At 38.1% G+C, this 23452-nt stretch overlaps 1 protein-coding gene across 2 annotated transcripts in view; it reads right to left on the reverse strand.

Moving 5' to 3' along the window:
- FAAH2 (fatty acid amide hydrolase 2) overlaps positions 1-16880 on the reverse strand; it is a 126180-nt gene extending 109300 nt beyond the window's left edge. Inside the window, exons 1-3 of one of the 2 annotated variants that reach the window (XM_090264248.1) lie at positions 16593-16880; positions 4643-4725; positions 4164-4238 (exon numbers count right to left, since the gene is read on the reverse strand). In XM_090264248.1, coding sequence (XP_090120374.1) covers positions 4164-4238; positions 4643-4725; positions 16593-16784 — 350 coding nt within the window. In that variant the 5' untranslated portion in view covers positions 16785-16880. The remainder of the gene's footprint in view (positions 1-4163; positions 4239-4642; positions 4726-16592) is intronic. The other variant, XM_090264249.1, reaches the window with a different exon arrangement.
- Positions 16881-23452: the final 6572 nt, after the last annotated feature.

Genomic DNA, 23452 nt, shown 5'->3' on the forward strand with positions numbered 1-23452 from the left:
AGACATGAAAACATAAAATGTGGAAAGGGTAAGGAGAGGATAAGTTTTGTATGTGATCAAAAATATCATCAACTTAAAATAGACAGCTACAATTACATTTTTATGTAAGCCTCATGGTAACCATGGAACAAAAACCTAAAGTACATAAACAAAAGAGAGAGGAAACAAAGCATAACACTAAAGAATATTATCTCATAATAAAGGAGGATGGCAAGAGAAGAAGAAAGGAACAAAGGAAATACAAAACAGTTATAAAAAATTAACAAGAGGGAAAGAGTAAATTATTAACTATCAAAAATTACTAATATCATCAAGTTCTCCTGACAGTCAACAAAATCTGGCAGGAAAATAAAAGGATTAGGGTTTTAGCAGACTAAGTCGAAGCCAAATTTCCCAAATCACAGAGCTCAGAGAATCAACAACATAAAATTTAGGAAATAGGCTATAAGCCTCTATATCAGAAAAAAACAATGAGAAGAACTACAGCAGGTATTTCTTCAACATGTCCTACTAGTATGATATTATCAGCACTATTTACTGGCAGCCTATTTGTTGGTGTTAAGATGGGGTTCCTGGAACACATGAGATTCCCAAGTACTAGTCCTGCCAAGTATAGGGCAGAGGCAGTAATGTACACTTTACAAAGGTCTTAAAAGCCCCTTTGTTAACACTGCCCAAACTTAAGCCACACATAATCAGCAAATGCAGAGAACTGTAAAAGAAGGTTGTTATGGGGCAGAAAGAAAACTACCATAACACATGGGCTCAGTGCCACAGGCAGCACTAAACCCCTGACACCAAAGAAACCCCATAATTTCAGCCTTTCTAAAAGTAGGACCCCCAGAGAAGAATCCTCACCCCAGCCTCTATGGAGACAGACTGAAAATGAGTCCCAAAGGAGGTTGTGACATCAGAATGATACATGGGCTAGACAGTGTGGGGTGAGTGAAAGACTTCACTGAGGTCTGAGAGGCCTTTTTTACACCATATATCCTGAAATCCTGCCCCCATCCAGTGAACTCACTAAAGCAGGGGACAGGAGAGCAAAATCCAAGGAGGATTCCAGCCCTATGTTCTGGTGTAAAGCTATACAGCCTCCTCACCTGCAGAGCAGAAGCTATACAGCCTGCCATCATCATCTAGTTTAATCTTATTCATTTTTTAGAGTTCTGTTTTTACACCACTGCCTTTAGAAAGCCTTCCTTGACAACTCTCCAGGCCTGGATAGGTATACCTCCTCTACGCTCCCACAGTATTCTCTTCTTACAGAGCCTTCACTCTACTGTGCTGTAAACAATAGCTATTTGAATGTTTTAACCACTAGACTGGGAGGTAAAAGAGGCCAGGGACTGTGTTTTGTTCACCTTTGTATCTTCCATCACCTTCTACAGTGCCTGCCACATAGTAGGCATTGAATAAATGTTTGGTGGGTGAGACAATTTATATCACATTGACAATGCACCTCCAAACCAAGCATTCTATACCCCCACTTTATGATGGAACTCAGAAATCTCAGGATTTTGTTTTTTGTTTTTTCCAATTGGCGCCCTCTTAGATCCTTCAAATACCAGGTGCTGCAGACTGAAAGACAAGGAAAGAGGTAAAGGGATTTGCTTCTATCAGTTTGCTTGTTGTTTCTGATAACACTACTCCAACAATGGCCTTTCATCTAGGCAAATGTAGTTGGTTCCAGCTTCCTATTTCTTTCCACATTCTAGAACCAGTTTCACTACACCACCTCTGAAGTACCAGTATCAGGCAGCTGGCAACTGCTCCTTGGAGGTCTGAATCATAGCTCTATGAGATTTCCTCTTTAAGCTAATGAGGTAGCATCAGCCAGGTAGCAACCTCTTCACATGTATCTAGGTCCTAGCTCTGTAGGAACCTCTTTTGAGCTTCTTAATTCTGATAATCACAATTTTTCCCTTTGCCCTCTCAGATATAGAGGTGGTAGCTGTTTCCTGCATTCATTATCTCTGTGTTGCTCCAGTACTACATTTTTGAGTTTTTTTTTCATTCCATAAAAACCTGTTTCAACAATTCTGTACATTATATTCTTTAAAATAGTGTGGTTCTGGACCCTGAATGAACAAAATTGACAAGAACATAATGAGCTCTGGGAGCTCAGAGATAGACACTTCACAAAAGCTGAGATGATTAAATAAAGTATAATTGAGACTTGAGCTGAGGTCTCAAAAAATAATTCAGCCAAATATAGAAGAGATAAGGAAAGGGAAGGTATTCCAGGCAGAAAGGACAACATATGCAGTTAGGGAGATAAGAGAAAGAGCACAATAGGTCAGGGGAAATGGAATAGTTCAGTATGCTAGATAATAGGATATGAAGGAACATAAAATATGGGCATTGTGGGAAATAATGAAGAAGATCCACAAAACTTGTTGACTCATTGAAGCTGGGAGATATTCTTTTGAAAGGAGTGGAGAAGGTGGAGCCCAGGGTGACACACACCTAGGTGTCTTGCTTGAGGGTAGAAGAACAGGTTTGGGAAGTTGATAAAGTGGTAAACATTTTCTGGTCAATCAAGAGTAGAAAGAGAAAGCTAGGAACCACCAGATTTAAGAGTCCATGATTTCTGCTGCTACTATATTTCATAGCTGTATGGCTTTAATCACTGAAATGCCTGAGGGTAAGTTTGGAGTCATGCACACTGGAGGATAGCAATACAGTAGAACTGTGTATAATCATGAGGCTAGTTCCATTTATTGCGCTCCTGTTGTAACAACAGCCATAACAATAACAATAGCTAACACTGAGTGATTGATGTAAGAGTTTGTGCTGTGTTCTTTACATATATTTTTCATTTTAATGCCACAATTTTAATTCCAAACACAATAGAAACATAATTAACACCATAAAGCCATTTTGGTGCACTTTAAGGGAGGCAAGAAAAACCACTGATGTTAAACACAGCACAAATAAACTTTATATAATTATTTCTGAACATCCACCCAAGAGGCATCCATGTTTTCTCTCTCCAAATCTTCAATTCCTTGACAGCTACTACACTGCCCCATCCCCCCCACCAATCAGGAGCCCCTCCGGTCTCCTATTTGTGTGCGCACCCATCATTTTCAAAAAGAACAGCAATTTAATTCTCAGATCCTTATTATAGTATCCTCACACAGGGAAACACGTTCCACAACATAAGACCTCCCTCCTTAGAACTCACACTTTTTAAAATACAATAGAAAAATAAATGTAACAGAACTTCCTTTTCTCTTTCAAATGTTTAAAGATATACTCTGTCAATAAATTAACCACACACTACATTTCAAATAAAAACCCAGTGCAGAATCTGGGAAAATATCTCCAGGATGAGGAGCTGCTAAGTGTTGGAGGATAGGACCAGTGTGCAGCTGGTCCATAGAAAAAGGAAAGGGACGAGAGAGAACTCCTAGAATATAAAGACTCTCTGTACTTTTGTTTCTGTGAGCTTTGGCACCAGATGTCTATATGTTTGGATCATGGCTCTGTCACATACTATCTGTGTCATACTTTTCACATCTATAACATAGGAAATGTAATATCTTTTGAAAAAGGTTTTGAAGTGATTAAATAAGAAAATACTTATAAAGTAACTATAAAGCACAATCTATTTTATGTAGTGTTTGTATTTCATAAAAATATTTTAAATGTTTATATTTTCATAATAATGGTTATTTTTCATTTTATTTACATATATAGTAACTATGTTAAGTGATAATATTTTCAAAATTTTGTACTGATATAAACTTTCACTTAGAAATAATTGACTTAAAAGTAAGTGGTTCAATCGTAATAAGTATATTAACTAACAACAGAGTTGCTGTGCAAACAAGACAAGAATCTTAAAGATGCTATATGAATGATTGAGAGTTAGAAAAATGCCACTCTATATATGGTATGATAAGAACTGTGCTATGTCGGATACCACAGAGAAACAAATCCAAGTTTTGTCCCTCTAATACCTCATAGCTATCTGGAAGGGTCTATTTGGTAACTGAGACATAGAAATCACATATATAATGTATTTTTATTTTTTAAATATTTATTTATTATTTATTAGAGAGAGGGGAAGGGAGGGAGAAAGACAGGGAAAGAAACATCGATGTGAGAGAGAAACATCGATGTGAGAGAGAAACATCGATTGGCTAGGCACGTACCCTGACCAGGAATTGAACCGGCAACCTTTCATTTTGTGGGACGATGTGCAACCAACTGATCCACACCAGTCAGGGCTATAATATATTTTAAAAATAACATTTACTATACTAAATGCACATTGGAAAGTGTGTAGTAATGGAGGATTGTCCTCTTGGAGTTGCTACCCGAAACCCACTATTTTAATAAGTGTTCAATGATTCCTACTAAGCTTCAGGCCTTGTTCTGGATGTTTAATATGTAAAAAGCAATGAAATGTATTTCTTGCCATCAAAGATCTTAAAGTCAATAGTTGGTGGGAGGAGGCAGACGCACAAACATAAAAGCTCAACAAAGGGCAGGAAATGCTGAATCATAAGTTAGGGGAGGTCCCAGTGGGAAACCAAAAGAAGAACAAAGAGGAACAGGATTCCAGGATGTATAACTAGATGGCATGGCAACAGAATTAGAACAAAAACAATGACAGAGTAAAAATGCTCACCGGTACTTGACAATTCCATTGATCAGTGGGTTCACATCCACGATTCGGTTGATATAAGCCTGAACAACATCTATGCATTTTACCTGCAAAATTCAATAATTTATTTTAACAGGTGTTTATTTAAAGGACAATCTATCTATTCAACAACTATTGAACAAAAGCATCCTATGTGCATTAATCATTTTTTATTTAGGACATTGTCAATAAATTATCTAGTGCAGTTCACTGTGAGGAGGTCAGAGGTGTCAATTTTGAAGCTAAAAAAATCAGAAATATACCAGTATTAGTAGGCTCTGAACAATGAATATGGATAAAAATACATAAACTTCTCTCTAACTAAATAGAAATTGGAGTCCGGAGATATTATGTACTCAACTGGTAAATATTTTTCTAATAAATAACTAGTATGATAATGGATATCATTTTATAGTAATACCCTGAAACTTAATATTATACATCATTTTTGAAAAATCCAGGAATTGAGAAGTGCATTAAGGCAGTTTTCAGATTAAAAAAATAAAGGACACCAAGTTAAATTTTAATTTCAGATGAAGAGCAAATAACTTTTAGTATAAGAAGGTAGCAAATACTGCATAGGGATATTATTACCAAAAATAATTTATTGTTTGTCTAAAATTAAATTTAAACTGGGTGTCCTGTATTCTTTTTTGCTAAATCTGGCGACCATAGGCCAAGGGTCTTAGGTTAGGAATGTGAGGAGGGGTAAGACAAGTAAAACATCTGGGTGCCGGTCTTAAGGATTAGTGTTTACTTATTATATACAATTATAATTTTAATGACAATTCTTATACATGGGACAATAAGCATTAGGAAATTAAAAAGCAAAGTAGAACTTCCAAATAAAGAGGAAGGAAAAAAAATGAAAAGAAACTAGATCAAGCCAGAAAAAGTAAGGAAAAGGAAAAGAGAAAATAAGTAAAATAAATTGTAAACATTATATCAAATGAAAGGAATTAAACAAATTATATCATAGTAAGTGAGGACTGAATTCCTCTGTCAGAGGACAGAGACATCAAATTTGATTTAAAAACAAAGCTCAGCCCAGATCAGTGTGCCTCAGTGGGTTAGGAGTTGTTCCATAAAGTGAAAAGTCCCCAGTTGACTTCTGGTCAGGGCACATGCCTGGGCTATGGTTCAGACCTGGTTGGTGTGTGTACAAGAGGGAACTGATCAATTTTCTCTCTCACATCAAAGTTTCTTTTCCTCTCTTTCTCCCTCCCTTCTCCCTCTAAAAATAAATAAAATCTTAGAAAAACAAGCAAAGCTCAGCTCAGCTATACATTGTTTACAAGAAATTCACCCGGTACAAAGAGACAATGAAAGGTTAAAAATAAAAGAATGGGCAAAGATACATTGGGTAAGTGTAAACAACAAAAAAACACAAGTGGTACCATTAATACCAGATAACCAGATAAAGCAACTACCTCAAAACTAGAAACAACCAGAAGTTCCAGAAAATCAAACTGCATGGAAGTCCAACAAACAAAGATATAAAGAAGAAATACTCATCCAGACAGGTAGGAGGGGTGGAGCCAGGGTGGAAAGGATACAGTGTGGTGTTGGCAGCAGTGGTGACAGCGGCAGTTACACCTTTTAAAAAATCAGGAGGGACACCTGGGGAGCATTCCCAGCTTCTCACCAGACCATGCAGCTCATGGTCCCAGCACCAGAAAATCAAGCCTCATTGCTTTTGACTGTGCAAACCAGTGAGGGTTGGGGTGGAGGCAGAAACTGCCAGTCTCAGCAGAGTCTACTTACATAATGGGCCCCCACAGTCCTAGAACGTCCGCAGACACATCCACTGTGGTAACGACGGCCAGGGAAACAGCTAGAGAGGCACCAGTCCCATACAGAAGTGGGAGAAGTGCCTGGAAAAGGGGCGAGTGCTGGGCAAGTGGTATTGTTCCTTTTCAGACCCCTCCCCCACATACATCACCACAACGTGGTGAAACAGGTCGCCTTTTACTGATGAATACCTAAGGCTCCACCCCTTACAACGTAACAGGAGCGACAGCTCTACCTAAGACACAGAGACAAACACACACAGGAGACTTCCAGCCAAGATGGAGGCCTAGACTGACACGCTCCATCTCCCTCCACAACTAAGAAGGAATACAACTACTGCAAAACCAGAAATAACCAGAAGTTCCAGAAAACAAATGGAAGTCCAACGTAAATTATAAAGAAGTGGTGCTCGTCCAAACGGATAGGAGGGGCAAAGCTGGGGCGAGAGGTCAGGTTGTGATGTTGGCAGCAACAGTGGTAATGGCAGCGGGACAGTGATGGGCACAGATGCCCATGTTTAGGGGGAGGTGATAGGTGCCTAGGGAGCACCCCTGGCTGCAGACCAGACCCGTCAGCTTGTGATTCCAAGGCTGGGGAAGGCAGACCTCCATTGCCTTGGACTCTGAGGCCCAGAGGGGGTGGGGACGGAGGAGGAGGCTCCTGGTCTCTCAGGAGACAGCTATAAGCGGGCCAAAATCCGAATCATAGGGTTGCCAGAAGGTGAAGAAGAACTAGAAATTGAAAAATTATGTGAAAAAATAATGAAGCAGAACTTCCCTAACTTGGGGAAGGAAATACACTTACAGGGCCAGGAAGCACAGAGAGTTCCAGGAAAACTGGACTCAGTGTTGCAGGAACACAGATCTCTCGGTAGGGGCATTCTCATGCTCCTCCGCCCAGGTGTCGTCCCAGGACCCAGGAGATGATGAGCTAATCTTGTCTCCGCCTGCGGCCTTAAGCCGTTGAGGCCACTGGGTCATGGAATTCTGGGAACAGCGAGTTCTGTTGTGTACTCCATTTGCCTCCTTGTTAATAAAGTCTTAAAGTGGAACCGGCATTCAGGATTAGTGGGTCTGCTTTGCATCCCCGATAGGTGCTAGCTAAACCATGAGTTACCCTGGCTGTATTTTACATATTAATAATACTTTGTAAGAATTTTTTCACTTGTAAAATTCTTTTATTGTTGGCTGGAATGTAACACCCCCTGTTCTAGTAACTTTTGAAATCCTAATAAAAGGACGGTGTGACTTCTCGCTGTTCGCTGTTGGACAAAAGCGAGCCACAGTCCTCCGTTCGTTACTGGCCAGTCATCCTGCTTGCTGGATTTATCTCAGTGTCCACGATCATATTCAACACTTCAATCCAGGGAGAACCACACCAAGACACATTATAATCAAAATGTCAAAGATTAAGGATAAAGAGAGAATCTTGGAAGCAGCAAGAGAGAAGAAAATTACATACAAAGGGGTCCCAGTGGGACTATCAGCTGATTTCTCAGAAGAGGTTCTGCAGGCAAGAAGGGACTGGCAAGAAGTATTCAAAGTAATGAAAAGCAGAAACCTACAACCATTATTACTCTATCCAGTGAAGCTGTCATTCAGAATAGAAGGGCAGAGAAAGTGCTTCCAGGACAAAGTAAAACTGAAGGAGTTCATCAGATCCAAACCACTGTTATATGAAATGTTAAAGGGACTTGTTTAGGAGAAAGAGGATCAAAACTATGAACATTAAAATGAAAACTGTATTACAACCACCAACAACAGAAGCTAGGGAATCGAAACAGGCAAACTAAGTAGGCAACAAGAGTGTAAAAGAATTATAGGCATGGGGAACATTTGTGGGGGAGGTCAGCAGGGAGGGGGAAGAGGGGAAAGGGAGGGTGATGGTACAGAAATTAAGAGGCATTGTAGGAGGGAGCGGAGTAGACAGGAAGATGTTGAGGAGAACTATATACACAACCAATGGGCATGGACTAAGTCGGGGGGACAACTGGAGGGATGGGTGTCACTGGGTGGAGGGGAACAAAGGGAAAAGAAATTGGTACAACTGTCACAGCATAATCAATAAAGCATATTAAGAAAAAGAAATTTTGCAGGCAAGAAAGGACTGGCAAGAAGTATTCAAGGTGATGAAAAGCAAGGACTTAGAGCCAAGATTACTCTATCCAGCAAAGCTATCATTTAGAATATAAGGGCAAATAAAGTGCTTCCCAGACAAGGTAAAGCTAAAGAAGTTCATCATCACCAAGCTATTATTATATGAAATGTCAAAGGGACTTACTTAAGAAAAAGAAGATCAAAATTATAAACATTAAAATGACAACAAACTCACAACTATTAACAACTGAACCTAAAAAATAAAAACAAAATCCAACTAAGCAAACCAGAATAGGAACAGAATCATAGGTATGGTGATCATTTGGAGGGTCATCAGCTGGGAGGGGTAAGGAGGAGAAATGGGGATACGGTGCACTAAGAAGCATAACTGGTTGGTACAAAATAGATAGGGGGAGTTAAGAATAATATAGGAAAGGGCGAAGCCAAAGAACTTATATGCACGACCCATGGACATGAACTAAGGGGGGTGGGATTGCTGGAGGGAAGGGGGTACTGGAAAGAGGGAAGCAAAGGAAAACTAAATTGGGACTACTGTAACAACATAATCAATAAAATATACTTAAAAGTGAAAAAAAAAAGAAATGCTCTTTTTGTTCATGAATCATGAACAGAAAATTATAATGTATTTAGTCACAAAGGAAATCTTAAATCACAAAAGGTAGTAACAGTTTATATCAATTAGGTCAATCATCATAATCCAGTAATACTAGAGAACCAAAGTAAGAAAAAGATGATTTTAAGAAGGCTTAACTATTTCAGAGAAACAATGAACCTAAAAAGTAAACAAAATTAAAATTAAAAATTATCCAGACAGTCACAAAAGGGGAACATTTCTTTTATTATTGACACTAATACAGATGTCCCCATTTTTCCCCCTTTGCCTGCCTCCACCAAACTCCCACGCCTCCTTTCCTCTGGCCACACCACACTGTTGTCTGTGTCTCTAGATTGCATATACATTGTTTGGCTAATCCCTTCACCTTTTTTCATCCAGTCCTCCCTCTCCCCTTCTGACATTTGTCTGTCTGTTCCATGTGTCCATGCCTCTGTTTCTGTTTTGTTTGTCAGTTTATTTTGTTCATTATATTCCATATAAGAGAGAGCATATGGGATTTGTCTTTCTCTGACTGCCTTATTTCACTTAGCATAATAGTCTCCAGGCCCATTCATGCTGTTGCAAAAGGTAAGATTTCCTTCTTTTTATGGCTGTGTAGTACGTACTCCATTATGCAAATGTACAACAGCTTCTTTTATTCACTAATCTACTAATGGACACTTGGGCTGTTTCCAGATCTTGGCTATTGTAAATAATGTTGCTATAAACATAGGGGTGTATATAGTCTTTCAAATTGGTGTTTTGGGAATTTTAGGCTATATTCCCAGAAGTGGGATCTCTGGGTCAAAAGGCAGTTCCATTTTTAACCTATATGGTCAATCAATACTTGACAAAGCTGGCAAGAGCATACAATGGAGTAAAGATAGTCTCTTCAATAAACGATGTTGGAAAAATTGGACAGATGCAAAAAAATGAAACTAGACCACCAACTTACACTATCCACAAGAATAAACTCAAAATGAATAAAAGACTTAAATGTAAGCCATGAAAGCATAAAAATCCTAGAAGAAAATCTAGGCAATAAAATCTCAGACATCTCTTATAGCAAAAATTTTGCCCATGTGTCTGCTAGGGCAAGGGAAATAAAGGAAAAAAATAAACAAATAGGACTACTTCAAACTAAAAAGCTTCTGCGTAGGAAAAGAAACCATCAACAAAATGAAAAGGGAACTCGCTGTAAGGGGTTAATTTCCAAAACATATAAAGAACTTACACAACTAAACACAAGGAAAGACAAACAATCCAATTAAGAAATGGGCAGACAACCTGAACAGACACTTCTCCACAAAGGACATACAGATGGCCAATAGACAAATGAAAAAATGCTCAATATCACTAATCATCAAAGAAATGAAAATTAAAACCACAATGAGATGTCACTTCATACCTGCCAGAATGGCTACCATCAATCAACAAATAACAAATGCTGGTGAGAATGTGGAGAAAAGGGAAACCTCACACACTGCTGGTGGAAATGCAGACTGGTGCAGCTGCTGTGAGAAACAGTAAGGAGTTTCCTGAAAAAAAAAGAGGAACCTTTCTTATCAAAACCTGTAGAACACAACTAAAGCTGTTCTAAATGTTTTTTTTTCCCTAACAATAAAAAGACAATATAAGCTACTCGACTTGAAATAATAGGAAAGTAAATGAAAAAGGGAATTAAAAATGAAAACTTAAAAAATGAAAGAAATATGAGGAAATAGAGATAAAATTTAATGACAAAAATGGCAGAAGTAACAACAACATATCCAGTTGAAAAGGATCATTAAAAAGCAAAATTTAAAAACCTATAAAACAGAAAAATCCTGACAAGCATAACTGAGAAAGAGGACAGGGACAGAGAAAAAAATGAGTTAATATTAAGAATGACAAAGAATATATACCAATAGACACAGAGGAGATTGAAAAAATAAGAGCAGGTTACATGTATCTTTTCTATTGGGCTAATTCTAACTTGTTCTTTAGAATTGTATGCCTAGTAGTTTCTTAGTAAATATTTTCTAAACACATACATAAATAGTGATTTCAATCTTCATAAATCAATCCTCTAGTCCAGAGATTTTCAGCTGGTATGCCACAAGAATTTTTAAAACATGCTATACTTGACTATTTTTCAGGGGCACTGACCTCTTTTCCCTTAGATTGTCAAATTAAAAAATGACAACAATCAACACAACAGTAGCCATATGGTGTGAATAAATCTAAATTATACCTAATTCTTTTTTTGTCCAGTTGGCAAAAAATATATTTTTTGGTGTGCCACAGAATTTTAGTAATTTGTTTATGTATGCCATGAGATAAAAAAGGTTAGAAAATGCTGCTCTAGTCTAGTGTACAAACACCTCCAGAGCCTAGGTGTCAAGCCAAGGTTTTGAGCCTGGCCGCTCCATCAAAGTATACCACTCTACAGATCTTCAAAAGCTCCAACTGTTACTTCAATTGAACTTGTAGCATGGAGAATATGTATGACCCAACCAAACAACAACAAATGGGCATTAGAGGTAGAATGTAATACAATAACTGCCGTTTGCTGAACACTTACTATGTCCATCGTCTCTCGAGACGGACGGCTGCCGACGACGACGACGACGACTATGTCCATAAATTTTTATCTATTGTCATGAAATCCTCCTATCAACACACATAATATCCCCATTTTACAGATGAAGCCACTGAGGCTAACTGAGGTTAAATGAACCATCTGGGCGTAAGAAAAAATGAAGAATATGTAGATGGTTAGAAAATTCAGTCACTATAGAAAGGTACAAATGAAAATTGAAAGCTGTTCTCTGTCCTTTTCTCCCTCCTTCCCTCCCTCTCTCCTTCTCTCTCAATCTCCTTTATATAGAGGAATCATACTGTATTCTTATTCTGCATTTTTCCCATTTAACATAATTTAAAACTATTTCCACATCAATGTCTTTAGATCTACTTTACTCTTGTTAATGGCAGCACCATATTCTTTTTAAATTTATTAGGGTGACATTGGTTAATAACATAAAAGTTTCAAGTGTATAATTCTATAATATATCATCTGTATACTGCATTGTTTGCTCACCACTCAAAGTCTACTCTCCTTTTTATAATTTTTAATTATTTTTATTGTTTCTGCTATTACAGTTCTTCCTGCTTTTCCTCCCTTTCCCTACTTCCACCCAGCCCCGTCCTCTCCCCTCCCTAAGTCAATCCCCATAATGTGGTCGGTGTCCATGGGTTGTGCATAAGTGTTCTTTGGCTAATCCCTTCACCATCTTTCATCCTATCCCCTCCCCTCCCCTCTGGCAGCTGTCAGTCTGTTTCATGTATCTAAATTTCTGTTACTAATTTGTTCCTTAGTTTACTGCATTCATTAGATTCTACATATAAGTAAGATCATGTGGTATTTTTCTTTCACTGACTGGCTTAATTCACTGAGTCTAATATTCTCCAGGTCCATCAATGCTGTTGCAAAATGTAAGAATTAGTCTCCTTCTGTCACCATATATTTGACCCCATTTTCCCTCTTCATCCTCCCCCCACCTCCCTTCCCTCTGGTAACCACCCTTCTGTTGTCTGTGTCTATAAGATTTTTTGTTGTTTTTTACTTTCTGTTTTATATCCCACATATGAGTAAAATCATAAGGTTCTTGTCCTATTCTAACTTATTCAGCTTAGCATGATACTCTCAAGATCCTTCAATGTTATCACAAATGGCAGTATTTCATCCTTTCTTATGGCTGATATGTAAAAAGTGAAAAAAAATTTCTAATTTTCTAATTAAATATGGATTATATTAATGTAAATAGATAATATGAGCACATATGATTCAAAAATCTGAAGTTAAAAGAGTATACAATGAAGTCCCTTCCTACCCCGTCTCCTAACATTGCTACATAGTTCCCCTCCCCAGAGCCAACTACTCTATCAGTTTTTGTACATTTGAGAGAGAGAGAGAGAGAGAGAGGGAGAGAGAGAGAGAGAGAGAGAGTTTTTTTTTTATATATACAAATGAAAGCATATAACATAAATAGTGCCACCCTTTGCTTTTTTAAATTCAACATTATATCTTGGAACTCATTCCATATCTTGTACATAAAAAGCCACTTTATTCTTTTTTATTTGTTATATAATTTTGAAGTGTGTGTATATATACTATATCAAATTTAATCAAACCCTGATTTCTTTTGCAAACATTTCATTAGGTCACTTATGAGTGGGTCTTATGTCTTTAAAACCTCGTCATCTTTGGGATCACCAACAAAATCGAACTTCCAAGTGTACAAAAACTATGGTCCATTAATGGATGGGTGGTGGTGACAATGATAAGTTGATGTCTTTTTGTAAAGTCCAACCTTGGAGGCCAACTGAGGTTGTGGAAGTTCAGATGAAACAGTGATAGCTTGAATTCTGAATAATGAAACAGAGACTATTAGGAATCCAAGGGAGAAGTACATGTAGAGTTGACACTGACTCACAGGAAATCGATGGTTCAGAGAGCTGGTTATGAGGAAGTATAAGTCTTTCATGAAGTAATACAAAAAATGGAATCAAATTGACCTGGCTCTATCACTTTCTAGCTGTATGGCATTGGACAAGTTACTAGAAAGACCTAAACTTTGCTTTCCTCATCTGTAAGATGGTGATATTTATGCATATCTTAAAAGGTTATGAGAATACAATTTTTAAACATCCAAGCAAAGTATTTGCCTTAGCAGTGTGAATACAGATCATGCGAATGGGTTTCATAAAACCAAAATAAAGTGGCAGGGACAACAAAACAAAACAAAACAAAAATCTCCCAATAAAAACCAGCATCCATGATTGTAGTTCCCTGTTTCCTACTGAAAGATAAGGCTAAAGCCTATAATATTAGCTAACTTTTATTGAGCACATGTTCAGTGTTTCATAGGCATTATTCCATTCAACTATCTGGACAATTTTATGAAGTAAGTACTATTTTATGACCATTTTACAAGTAAGGAACCCAAAGCTCATAGAGATTAAGTCATGTACCCAAGTCCTGATCCTTAGGAGAGAAAGGAAAGGCAAACCTTTGGCCTTCAGAAATATTAGGAAAACAGCTCATATTTAATGGCCTTTTCATGCCTGCAGTACTAGTATAAAGACAAAAGGAGACAATTGCCATCCTGACAACAAAGTCAGGGTAAATAAGAAGACATGAAAATACTTGAATTTTCTGAGGAAGGTCTCAAGGCAAACTGAAGACACCAGAACTTTAGAACTTTCCTTCATCCAGTGTAAGAATTTACCCTTTCATATATTCAGGCACTAAAAGATAACATTTGAATGCATGTGGGTAACATCTGAGTGAGTATATATGGTCTGTGGGAGTAAATACTCTTTAAGTAGGTAATAGTGTCAACTCCTTAATATTTACACTTTCATCTTGCCCTTAAGAATAATTTCTTGCTGTTTAATATAAGAATTAGAGATAAAATATGCAATGTTCCTGGTATACTTTAGGCACTCTATAAATGATAACTATTGTTATTTCATCTGGAACTCTAGACTTGACCAAAAATGCAACTGAAACTGACCCAGTCTCACATAAAAAATATGTCAAACCATCATTACTTTTCTAAATGGCTTCCTCCTAGTCCCTAGTAGTAAGACTTGAAAGGAAGCCAGCTTTCTCAAACATTAAATGACCTAGCGCAGTGTTTCTCATTCTTGGTACTATTGACATTTTGGGCCAGTTAAATGTTTGTTACTATGTTATGCATTGTATTATGTTTGGCAGCATCCATGGTCTCTAACCACTCAAAGCAAAAGCACCTTCACCCCATTGTGACAACCAGAAATGTCAACAGACATTGTTATATGTCCCCTGGAGGATAAAACTGCCCCCAGTTGAGAACTGCTGCTCTCGAGAAAGGAAGGAAGTATCAAAGAAAGAATGGGAGTAAGTTATTAACATCCACACTGATGGAGGTAGAAGCTTGGAGGGTCTGAAGAAGAACTAGGACAAATAAGACTATATCCTATACACTTCTTATCTTCAGGACACTTTTACATAAAGTATATGTAAATAATCTCATTTCATGGGTAAATATAACATATTTATAATGGCTATCATTTCTAAAAACCTGGTGATAGTAATAACAGTAAGACATATTGGACTATTATGCCAGATGGTGTTTTTAAGAGTTTTACATGTATGAACTTAACCCTCACAATGTCTCTTTAAGGTAGATTCTATTATCATGTCTATTTTTATTCCAGGATATCAAAGGCACAAAAATGGTTATGGGATGTTTCCAAGATTGCATAGTTAAATAGGAGATCCAGGATTTCTCTTGCCCCAGAGTCTGTCCTTCTAATCACTATGCTACACCATCTACTTATGTGCCAGGTGCTTGACATGCATTATCTGCAGTTGTCATGGCAGCCTTTGCCCAGGGTCATAGAACTATGAAGAGGCAGACCAAAATTTAAAACCTATTGTCTTTCCACTACATTTCACTCCCCAATTGTTAGTAAAAACATTCATGGGGGACAAAAGGTTGGGACAGGATACAGGCAAAAGGCAGGAAATGTCGTAGAAAGGTTATCAGGAGAGTAAAAAAAGCATTCTAGATCATGGTAATAAAGCAATGAGGAAAAACAAATCAGACAACAGAGGGATAAAGACAAGAGGGGAATAAAGAATACTAGACTATAACCCAAGATTTCTAGGGAACTAAGTACTCATATGATACAGAAATAGATAGCCCTGCTTGCACAACTCCAGAGAGAACAATTGTTGTAGCTGCTTAAATCTTTGGACTAATAATTTCCACTGATTTTTGTGTATTTGTGTAAATCATTTTAACTCAGGTTCCTCATGTGTGAAATGGGGATATTACCTAGAGAACTTCATCAGTAAGACATAATATATTTAAGTACCCTGCACAGCATTTGACACGTACTATGCACTAAATATATGGTAGCTACAACTATTATTATCCTACGGCAGATATACCTATAACAGGTACTTATTTTTTAACATAAAAATCCCCTGAACGAGAATCAGCAGATAGGGTGGGGGCAGGGTGGGGGCGGGAAGCTCAAGAGATAATGAATTTCTTCAGAATCAGTTTGTAAACCACACCTGATTTATCCCCGCACAATTATTACTCACAAACAGAACAAATGGACAATAAGGAATATGAGAGGTGCCGAAATAGTCCAGTTGATACCTACAGCAAATGCTCTGGGTAAAAACATACTACAACTCCCATAAGTCTCCTTTTATCTCCAATGAATGCCTCTCTTCTGTCGCCCTATTAGAGAGGGTGGAAAGGAAATTGATTTCCACCAAACCCAAACTCGTTAGCACAACCACCACCGCCACAAAACTTCCTGGAGTTTAGTTCCATTAAAAGACCAGTTTCTCCACCATTTTTTGAATCGGCACGCCTTGTACTCTCACCTTCCTCTGTCGGATCAGCTTGGCCAGCTGCACCCCCGAAAGCAGTAGTAATGGTTCAGTCACAGGTGGCGTGGTCATAGAGCCAAACTTGGGGCCGCTAAACGCTCGAGCTGCTTGGCCTATTAGGCCAATGAGAAAGCCAATCATCTGCAGAAGCAGCAACTGGATTCTGGCGGTGAGCAGCGGTGCCATAGCGGCCTGGTTTCCGCACGGTCCTAGTGCTTGAGAGTTGCCTGCACCCTGGGCAAAATGAGGACAAAGGACTAAGCAAGGAGGTGTTTAAGAACCCTTTCGTTTACAAGTCTGATATCTACCCACAATTCCACAGGAGCTCGTTAGTCATTACCTGCTGGGTTCTGGGCCAGAGATGGGGGCGGAGTAAAGCCTTCGCAGCAGCTGCTTGTGTGTAATGCAACCCATTGTTAGTGCTATTGTAACCCAACCCAGAAAGTGAGAGATAAGAAAGAATACTGGCTTTGGAGTTGCTAGTTCTGGCACTAGCTGACCTTGGCCTATTTACACTGTTTCCTGTACTCAGCTCAAATGAAAAATGGGAATAATTACTCTTACATCAAAGATTTATGCTGAACACTAAATAATTAAACAGCACAACTCATGGCAAATAGTATAAGTGGCAGTTATTTATTTCAGTTTTACCTGTGAAAAAAAGTGTTAGAAGTACACCTTTGCATGTAAATATTTAATATGTTCAGCAACTAAATAAGCATATACATATTATCTATATCAATATTTAATCCTTATAAAATCAAAGATAATACTGATGAATAAAAAATATCTAGCCCATGTCTCTGTTAAACTCTAGATACTTGAATCTGTTTGACATCTCCACGTGAATGTCTCATCGATCCTTCAAATTTAACATGTCCAAAACTCAGCATCTTTCTAAATCTGTTGCTCCTGCAGGTTTGTAAGTGGCATTTCATCCACCCAGTCAGCCATGCCAAAAATCTGGGAATTATCTCAGATCCTTCCTTTTCTCCCATTCTCATGAATAGTCAGCAAGTCCAGTTAATACTTTTCCTTCCTGACTCAGCCATAGCTAGATCTCACTGGTTTTTCCATGAACTTCTACAGATAACCAACTGATTACCCTGCCTTCATTTAGTGTTCTTCCTAAAATACAAATCTGACCTTGTTGCTTTCATGCGAATGACTCTGCAACCATTACCCACTTTCTTCAGGTTCAACCTCCGTCTACTTTGTCTGGTTTTCAAGTATCTAATGATTGGTGTCTGTACCTCTGTACCTCATCCCTAGCCTATTCTGTTCCTCATGTGCTATGCTCCTGCCAATCTAAACTATCTAAAGAGTTTCTCTCTTCTCTATATCTTTGTACATGCTTTCCCCACTCCATCTCCATCTGGCTCAGGACAAGTACCACCTCTTCCAAGAAGTCTTCCCTGAACACCATACTAGGTTTCGTGCCACCCCACACTCCACAGATTAACAGTATCGCAGCACTTACAACCCTCTATTTCCATGTTAGGGTTTTCTCTCTACTCCCCATCTAGATGTAAGCAGGATCACTCTAATTCATCTTTGAATTGTTAGAGCCCAACACAGGGCTTGTCATACAGTCACTACAAGTTTATAGGTTGAAGACATGAAAGAATTAATGCTGAAGATAAGCCTTGAGCACAGCATTTAAGGCCTTGAGTATGTGAAATTAAAGGTCATCCCAGGTACTGTCTTTTCATTTGTATAACTAAGTTGGATACTGAAAGGTATCAATCACAGAGCTTTTAGCCTAGTTGGAAGCACCCAGTGGAATGCAGGTTAATCATGATAGGCACATCTGCTGACAGATCCACTAAACACAGCTGACAGAGTAGATTGTCAGAATCTAGGCTCCATTGCAGTTTTGAGCAGAATCTGTAGCTGTGTGAATTTTCTTTACCAGGGAGAATGTTTGTCAAGGTGAAAGTATTTCATTTGTTTAACTTTTGATACTTTATCTAGATTGTAAATAATTATTATCTGAGTCTATGGTGCCAAGAATGCCCACTTAGGAAGTACTGACTGATATATTTGGATTTAAATCCTATAATCCAAGTTTTAAACTTACCTCACACAAACACACATTCTTGTACAAATCACTTACTGTCTTTGAGTATGTTTGCTCATCTGTAAAATAAGAATAATTGCTACGTCATGGTGTCATAAAGAGTAAATTAAATATGTATGTAAAGGTCCTACAGTGCCTTCCCAATGCATCATATCTCTTTATATTTGTTTGTACTGGGCAAAGAAACACAGTCTAAGTTAAAGAAAAAGAAATGGGAAAAATGACATTTTGTCCCAAGGAGGAAAAAGAATGAGAAATACTGTTTATGTGTGTGTGTGAGAGAGGGTTGTAGTCTCCCTATCAAACTCAGGTAGGATTTATGTAATTCCACAATCCATTTAGCAATCAATGGTGGAGGCTCAGAAGTCATCCTTGACGTCTTCCTAAATTTCAGTTTCCACTATAAATCTTGTATCTTAGTGTGTCTGCAACCTGTTCTCTACTCTCCATTTATACTGCTGCTTCCTGAGTTATGTAATAGTTTAATTGTTGCTATGCTGCCTTCTACTTATCCCTTTTCAAGACCATTTACTGTACTTAAATTTTATTTTTTCTGATAACTTATGTTCTTATTTATACTGTGTATATTTGGCCTGTCTTTTATATCCTCATGAAAGTGGGTATTATCATTTTTACAATTGTATAGGTAAATAATTGATTTTTGGTGTTCAAATGTATATTTATTTGATTTAGAGTAATGATGAACACCATTTTTTATATGATTATGGGTCATTTGCATCTCTTCTATTATTAATTCCTTGTTCGTGTCCCCTGCCAATTTTTCTATTGAGTTATGTTTTTGAAAAGCCAAAGGAGTTCATCTTCAAGTCATTATTATATGAAATGTTAAAGGGACTTATTTAAGAAAAAGAAGATCAAACCTATGAACATTAAAATGACAACAAACTTATAGCTGTCAACAACCGAATCTAAAAAATAAAAATAAAATCCAAAAAAAAATTATTTGTAAGTGTTCTTAATTTAGTGAGGGTATTAACCTTGTATATACCTTATATAATATTTTCCTCAGTGAGTTTTTCATATAATATTATTAAAAGTTGTGTTAAAGCATAAAAATAGTTTAAATACTTGTGTAAACAAGCCTGTTGAACTTTTCTGTTGTAATTATATTTGCCAATATTATCCTTAGTAGCCTTTCAACAGTTTATCAATTAAGAATTCACCTATGTTATCCCCTTTCTTTGGAATTTTTTTCTAGGAAGTTTTTCTACTTTGCAGATAAATAATAGCATGGAGTTCAGACCATTAAGCATAGGGTGAATGCTGGCATTCTAACTTTTACTTCCTGCCAATTCCTCGCACACACATTCTTTTCTCCAACTATACCAAACTACTTGCAATTTCCTAAAACTGGTCTAAAAACCGCAACTGCTATTTAAAATATTGATAATTAGCATACTCCCTAATATATATGTATGTGTTTATGTATACATTACATTGAACTGTGCTAATACATTATAGAACACAGAGAAAGAAAGAAATTGAAGTATAGGATTTTTTTAAGTCTTAGTCTTTTCACACACTCCAATATATTATCCTATGCACTCATGGAGGTATGACTCACACAGCCCTCTACCCCACACCATGAAGATCATGATCTAAACTATATATGCTATACAACAGTCCTTTAGCTGGTATCTACTCTCAGCCCTCTTCTTTCTGTATCCCTGAAATAGATACAACTATTTAAACTTTAAGACTCAACTCAGACACCATACTCATCCCTAGTCTGATTAGCTACTCTTACCTTGCATTTCTACAACACACTATATGTTGCCCCATCATAGCACTCAATACACTGTGCTGCAATTAAATATCCTTCTCCCCAGAACAGTGAAGAATCCCTGTAGTAAGAACCCAGTCTCAGTCATCTCTACATCATCAGAGCCTGGAACAGGGTAGGCACTCAGAATGTTGATTTATTAATTGAATGAGTGAATGGAACTGTCATAATTTTGTTTGAGAACTCCTAACAGTGCCTTCTCACACACATACAAAATACTCAACCTACTACCACCCACATAAACACAACCATAGATGCATATGAAAATATAGACTTATTTCAATAAGCAAATGAAACTTAACACATGAATGCACTTGCACACAATCACAGCTATGAAAAACAAAATTATTCCTGCTACCCTTTCACAAACATTTTGCCCCAGTAACCACAAACTGATCAGGCTATGGGAGGCAAAGTTTGCATGGCTTGATAAATGTTAACAATTTAGGTAAATGAATACGAAATGATAGAATTTTGAATGCACACACACCCTCCATCAAGGAAATTTGTTTTTGAATATCTTTATACATTTTTAATTTACTTAAATACATCTTATATATTTTATATTTTAAAATTAAACTTTATTTTGAGATAATTTTTTATGTAATAGAATGCCAATTTCAAAAGAAACTCTCGTAGACACAGACAACAGTATGGTGATTACAAGAGAGAAAGAGGGGTGGGGAAGGTAGAAGACGGTAAAGTGGGAAAACTTGACTTAGAGTGGTGAACATACAATATACAGATGACATATTATAGAATTGTACACTTGAAACATATATAATTTTTATTAACCAATGTCACTCCAGTGATTTCAATAAAAATTTTAAAAATAAATAAATATAATTTACATACTTTTTTTTTAAAGTATATTTTATTGATTATGTTACAGTAGTTCCAATTTTTTCCCCTTTACTCCCCTCCACCCAGTATCTCCCTCCCCCAGCATCCCCCCCCAAGTCCGTACCCATGGTTCGTAAAAAATAACTATCCCTCCCTCTCAGATATTAAGATCCTTTGTAATCTTGTAAAGGACAATGGGCGAAGGTCTCAAGCTCCTCTAGCTGCTTCAAGCTGGACATGGTCGTCGTCCTACCTACCCTTGGGTCCAGAAATCCCTAATAATAGTGGGGGTGTGGAGGGGAGGGTGATACATACTTTTAATTTACATCAGAGAAGGAAAACTCTGACTCCAAAAAAACCTCCGCTGCCTTGCGGCATACTTCTTCAGGGGAAAGGCTAAGGGAGTAAACCCCGACAGAAAATCCGGAGCCGGAGTCCCTAAGGCGGTTTGACGTTGTAGTCAACACAGGCAACTCCTGCAGCGCACCTGAAGCCAAGCTGTATTGACTCCGTCTTTCCCTTGGATCCTTCAGCTGCGAAGAGAGGGGGGGTCTGCTGCATGGGCAACAGCAGACCCTCCTTATCACCCTGCCCAGGCTCTGTAGCTTCAGCTTCACTGGAGAGGGCACTCCAGCGTCATCGCAAGATGTCGATTTAACACGGGAGGAGACAGATACCGTGTCACTCCCGAGTCGGACTGCACAGCCATTCTCGGCGGTGCAGATAGACTCTTAAGAAGCTACACCATCGTCTCTCGAGACGGACGGCTGCCGACGAGTTTTAATTTATATACATTATATATATATTTAACTATTTTATTTATTTAATTTTAGAGAGAGGGGAAGGGAAGGACAAAGAGAGGGAGAGAAAGATCGATGTGGAACAGAAACATCAGTTGCCTTTCACACTCCCCCAACTGGGGACTTGGCCCGCAACCCAGGCATGTACCCTGACCAGGAATCAAACCAGCAGCCTTTTAGACCACAGGCTGGTGCTCAGTCCACTGAGCCACACCAGCAAGGGAAATTTTACATATTTTTATATTTTTAATCATTTTTAAGATAATTTTTTATGAAACAGAATGCCAATTTCTGTTTTATAAAAATACAGGCGCACAAAACAACAGACCACATTTTACCAGCATGAAAATAAGAAGATAGATGTTAAACTGTTATAATAGTTGTCTATGGCAGAAAGAGGACTGGGAGTAGGGTATGCAGATAAAAGAGAATGTATAAATACTTAAAATAAGAGGGGGGTCTGGTAAAGCCTGTGATGATACTGTTCCATGAACTAATGAGTTTGATTAACTCAAAACTTTGCACTCAAGGTTGAAAATAAGAAGAAAATTTCCAATCAGCTCAAGAATTTTGAGGCTGGTCTGAGGCTACCTTCTTGCAGTTCAGCCTTCTCCACTGACTTGAGGACCTGCTGAGTACAGGGTACCACCCTGAGTCACCAGGGACCCCAAAGACAAAGCCTATCTGCTCCAGGTGGCTTTCTGCATGCCCCTCACAGTGCAGGATGCCTGGGATGAAGTCTGTTTGGGTTGAGTGCCAGAGGTGGGAGAACTGATTCCTGGAGTGGGTTGATCTTAAGGCCATGGTGTCATTAATGCTTCTGCTGCTGCCTGACTTCTGCCCCTCTCCGTGTCACACTCTGATATTCACACAGTTCGTAGAATAAAACAAGCTCTTCCAAGCTGAGGGGACTCTTATCACTGATATTCTCTTCACTAGTTACTTGGTTGTTGGTTCCTACTCCTCTTAATATCTCAGCTGGAATGTTATTTCTTCCTAGAAGACTTCCCTGACCACTCTGTCAAAAAGTCCATCACTGCATCTATTTCTGTGTCAGTAGTTACCACCATCTAGATTTATCTTATTTACTGCCATCACCCACATGGGCAGAGACTGCATCTGTGAGATTCACTACTGTTTCCCTCCTACCTATCACATAGCAGGTGCTCACTAAATAACTAAATAGATGTGACCTCAGCTACAAGAAGGGGTGTGTGGCCTCTGGAATTAAGCATGTGGAGGCCAACTCCTATGATGTGAAGTGGCTGTTATATGTGGAGGGTAAGAGAAACATCAGTGTCACTGAAATATGTCCTGCCCACTGCTT

This window comes from Furipterus horrens, unplaced genomic scaffold (genome assembly GCF_987537825.1).
Source record: "Furipterus horrens unplaced genomic scaffold, mFurHor1.1.pri manual_scaffold_17, whole genome shotgun sequence".
NCBI lineage: Eukaryota > Metazoa > Chordata > Mammalia > Chiroptera > Furipteridae > Furipterus > Furipterus horrens.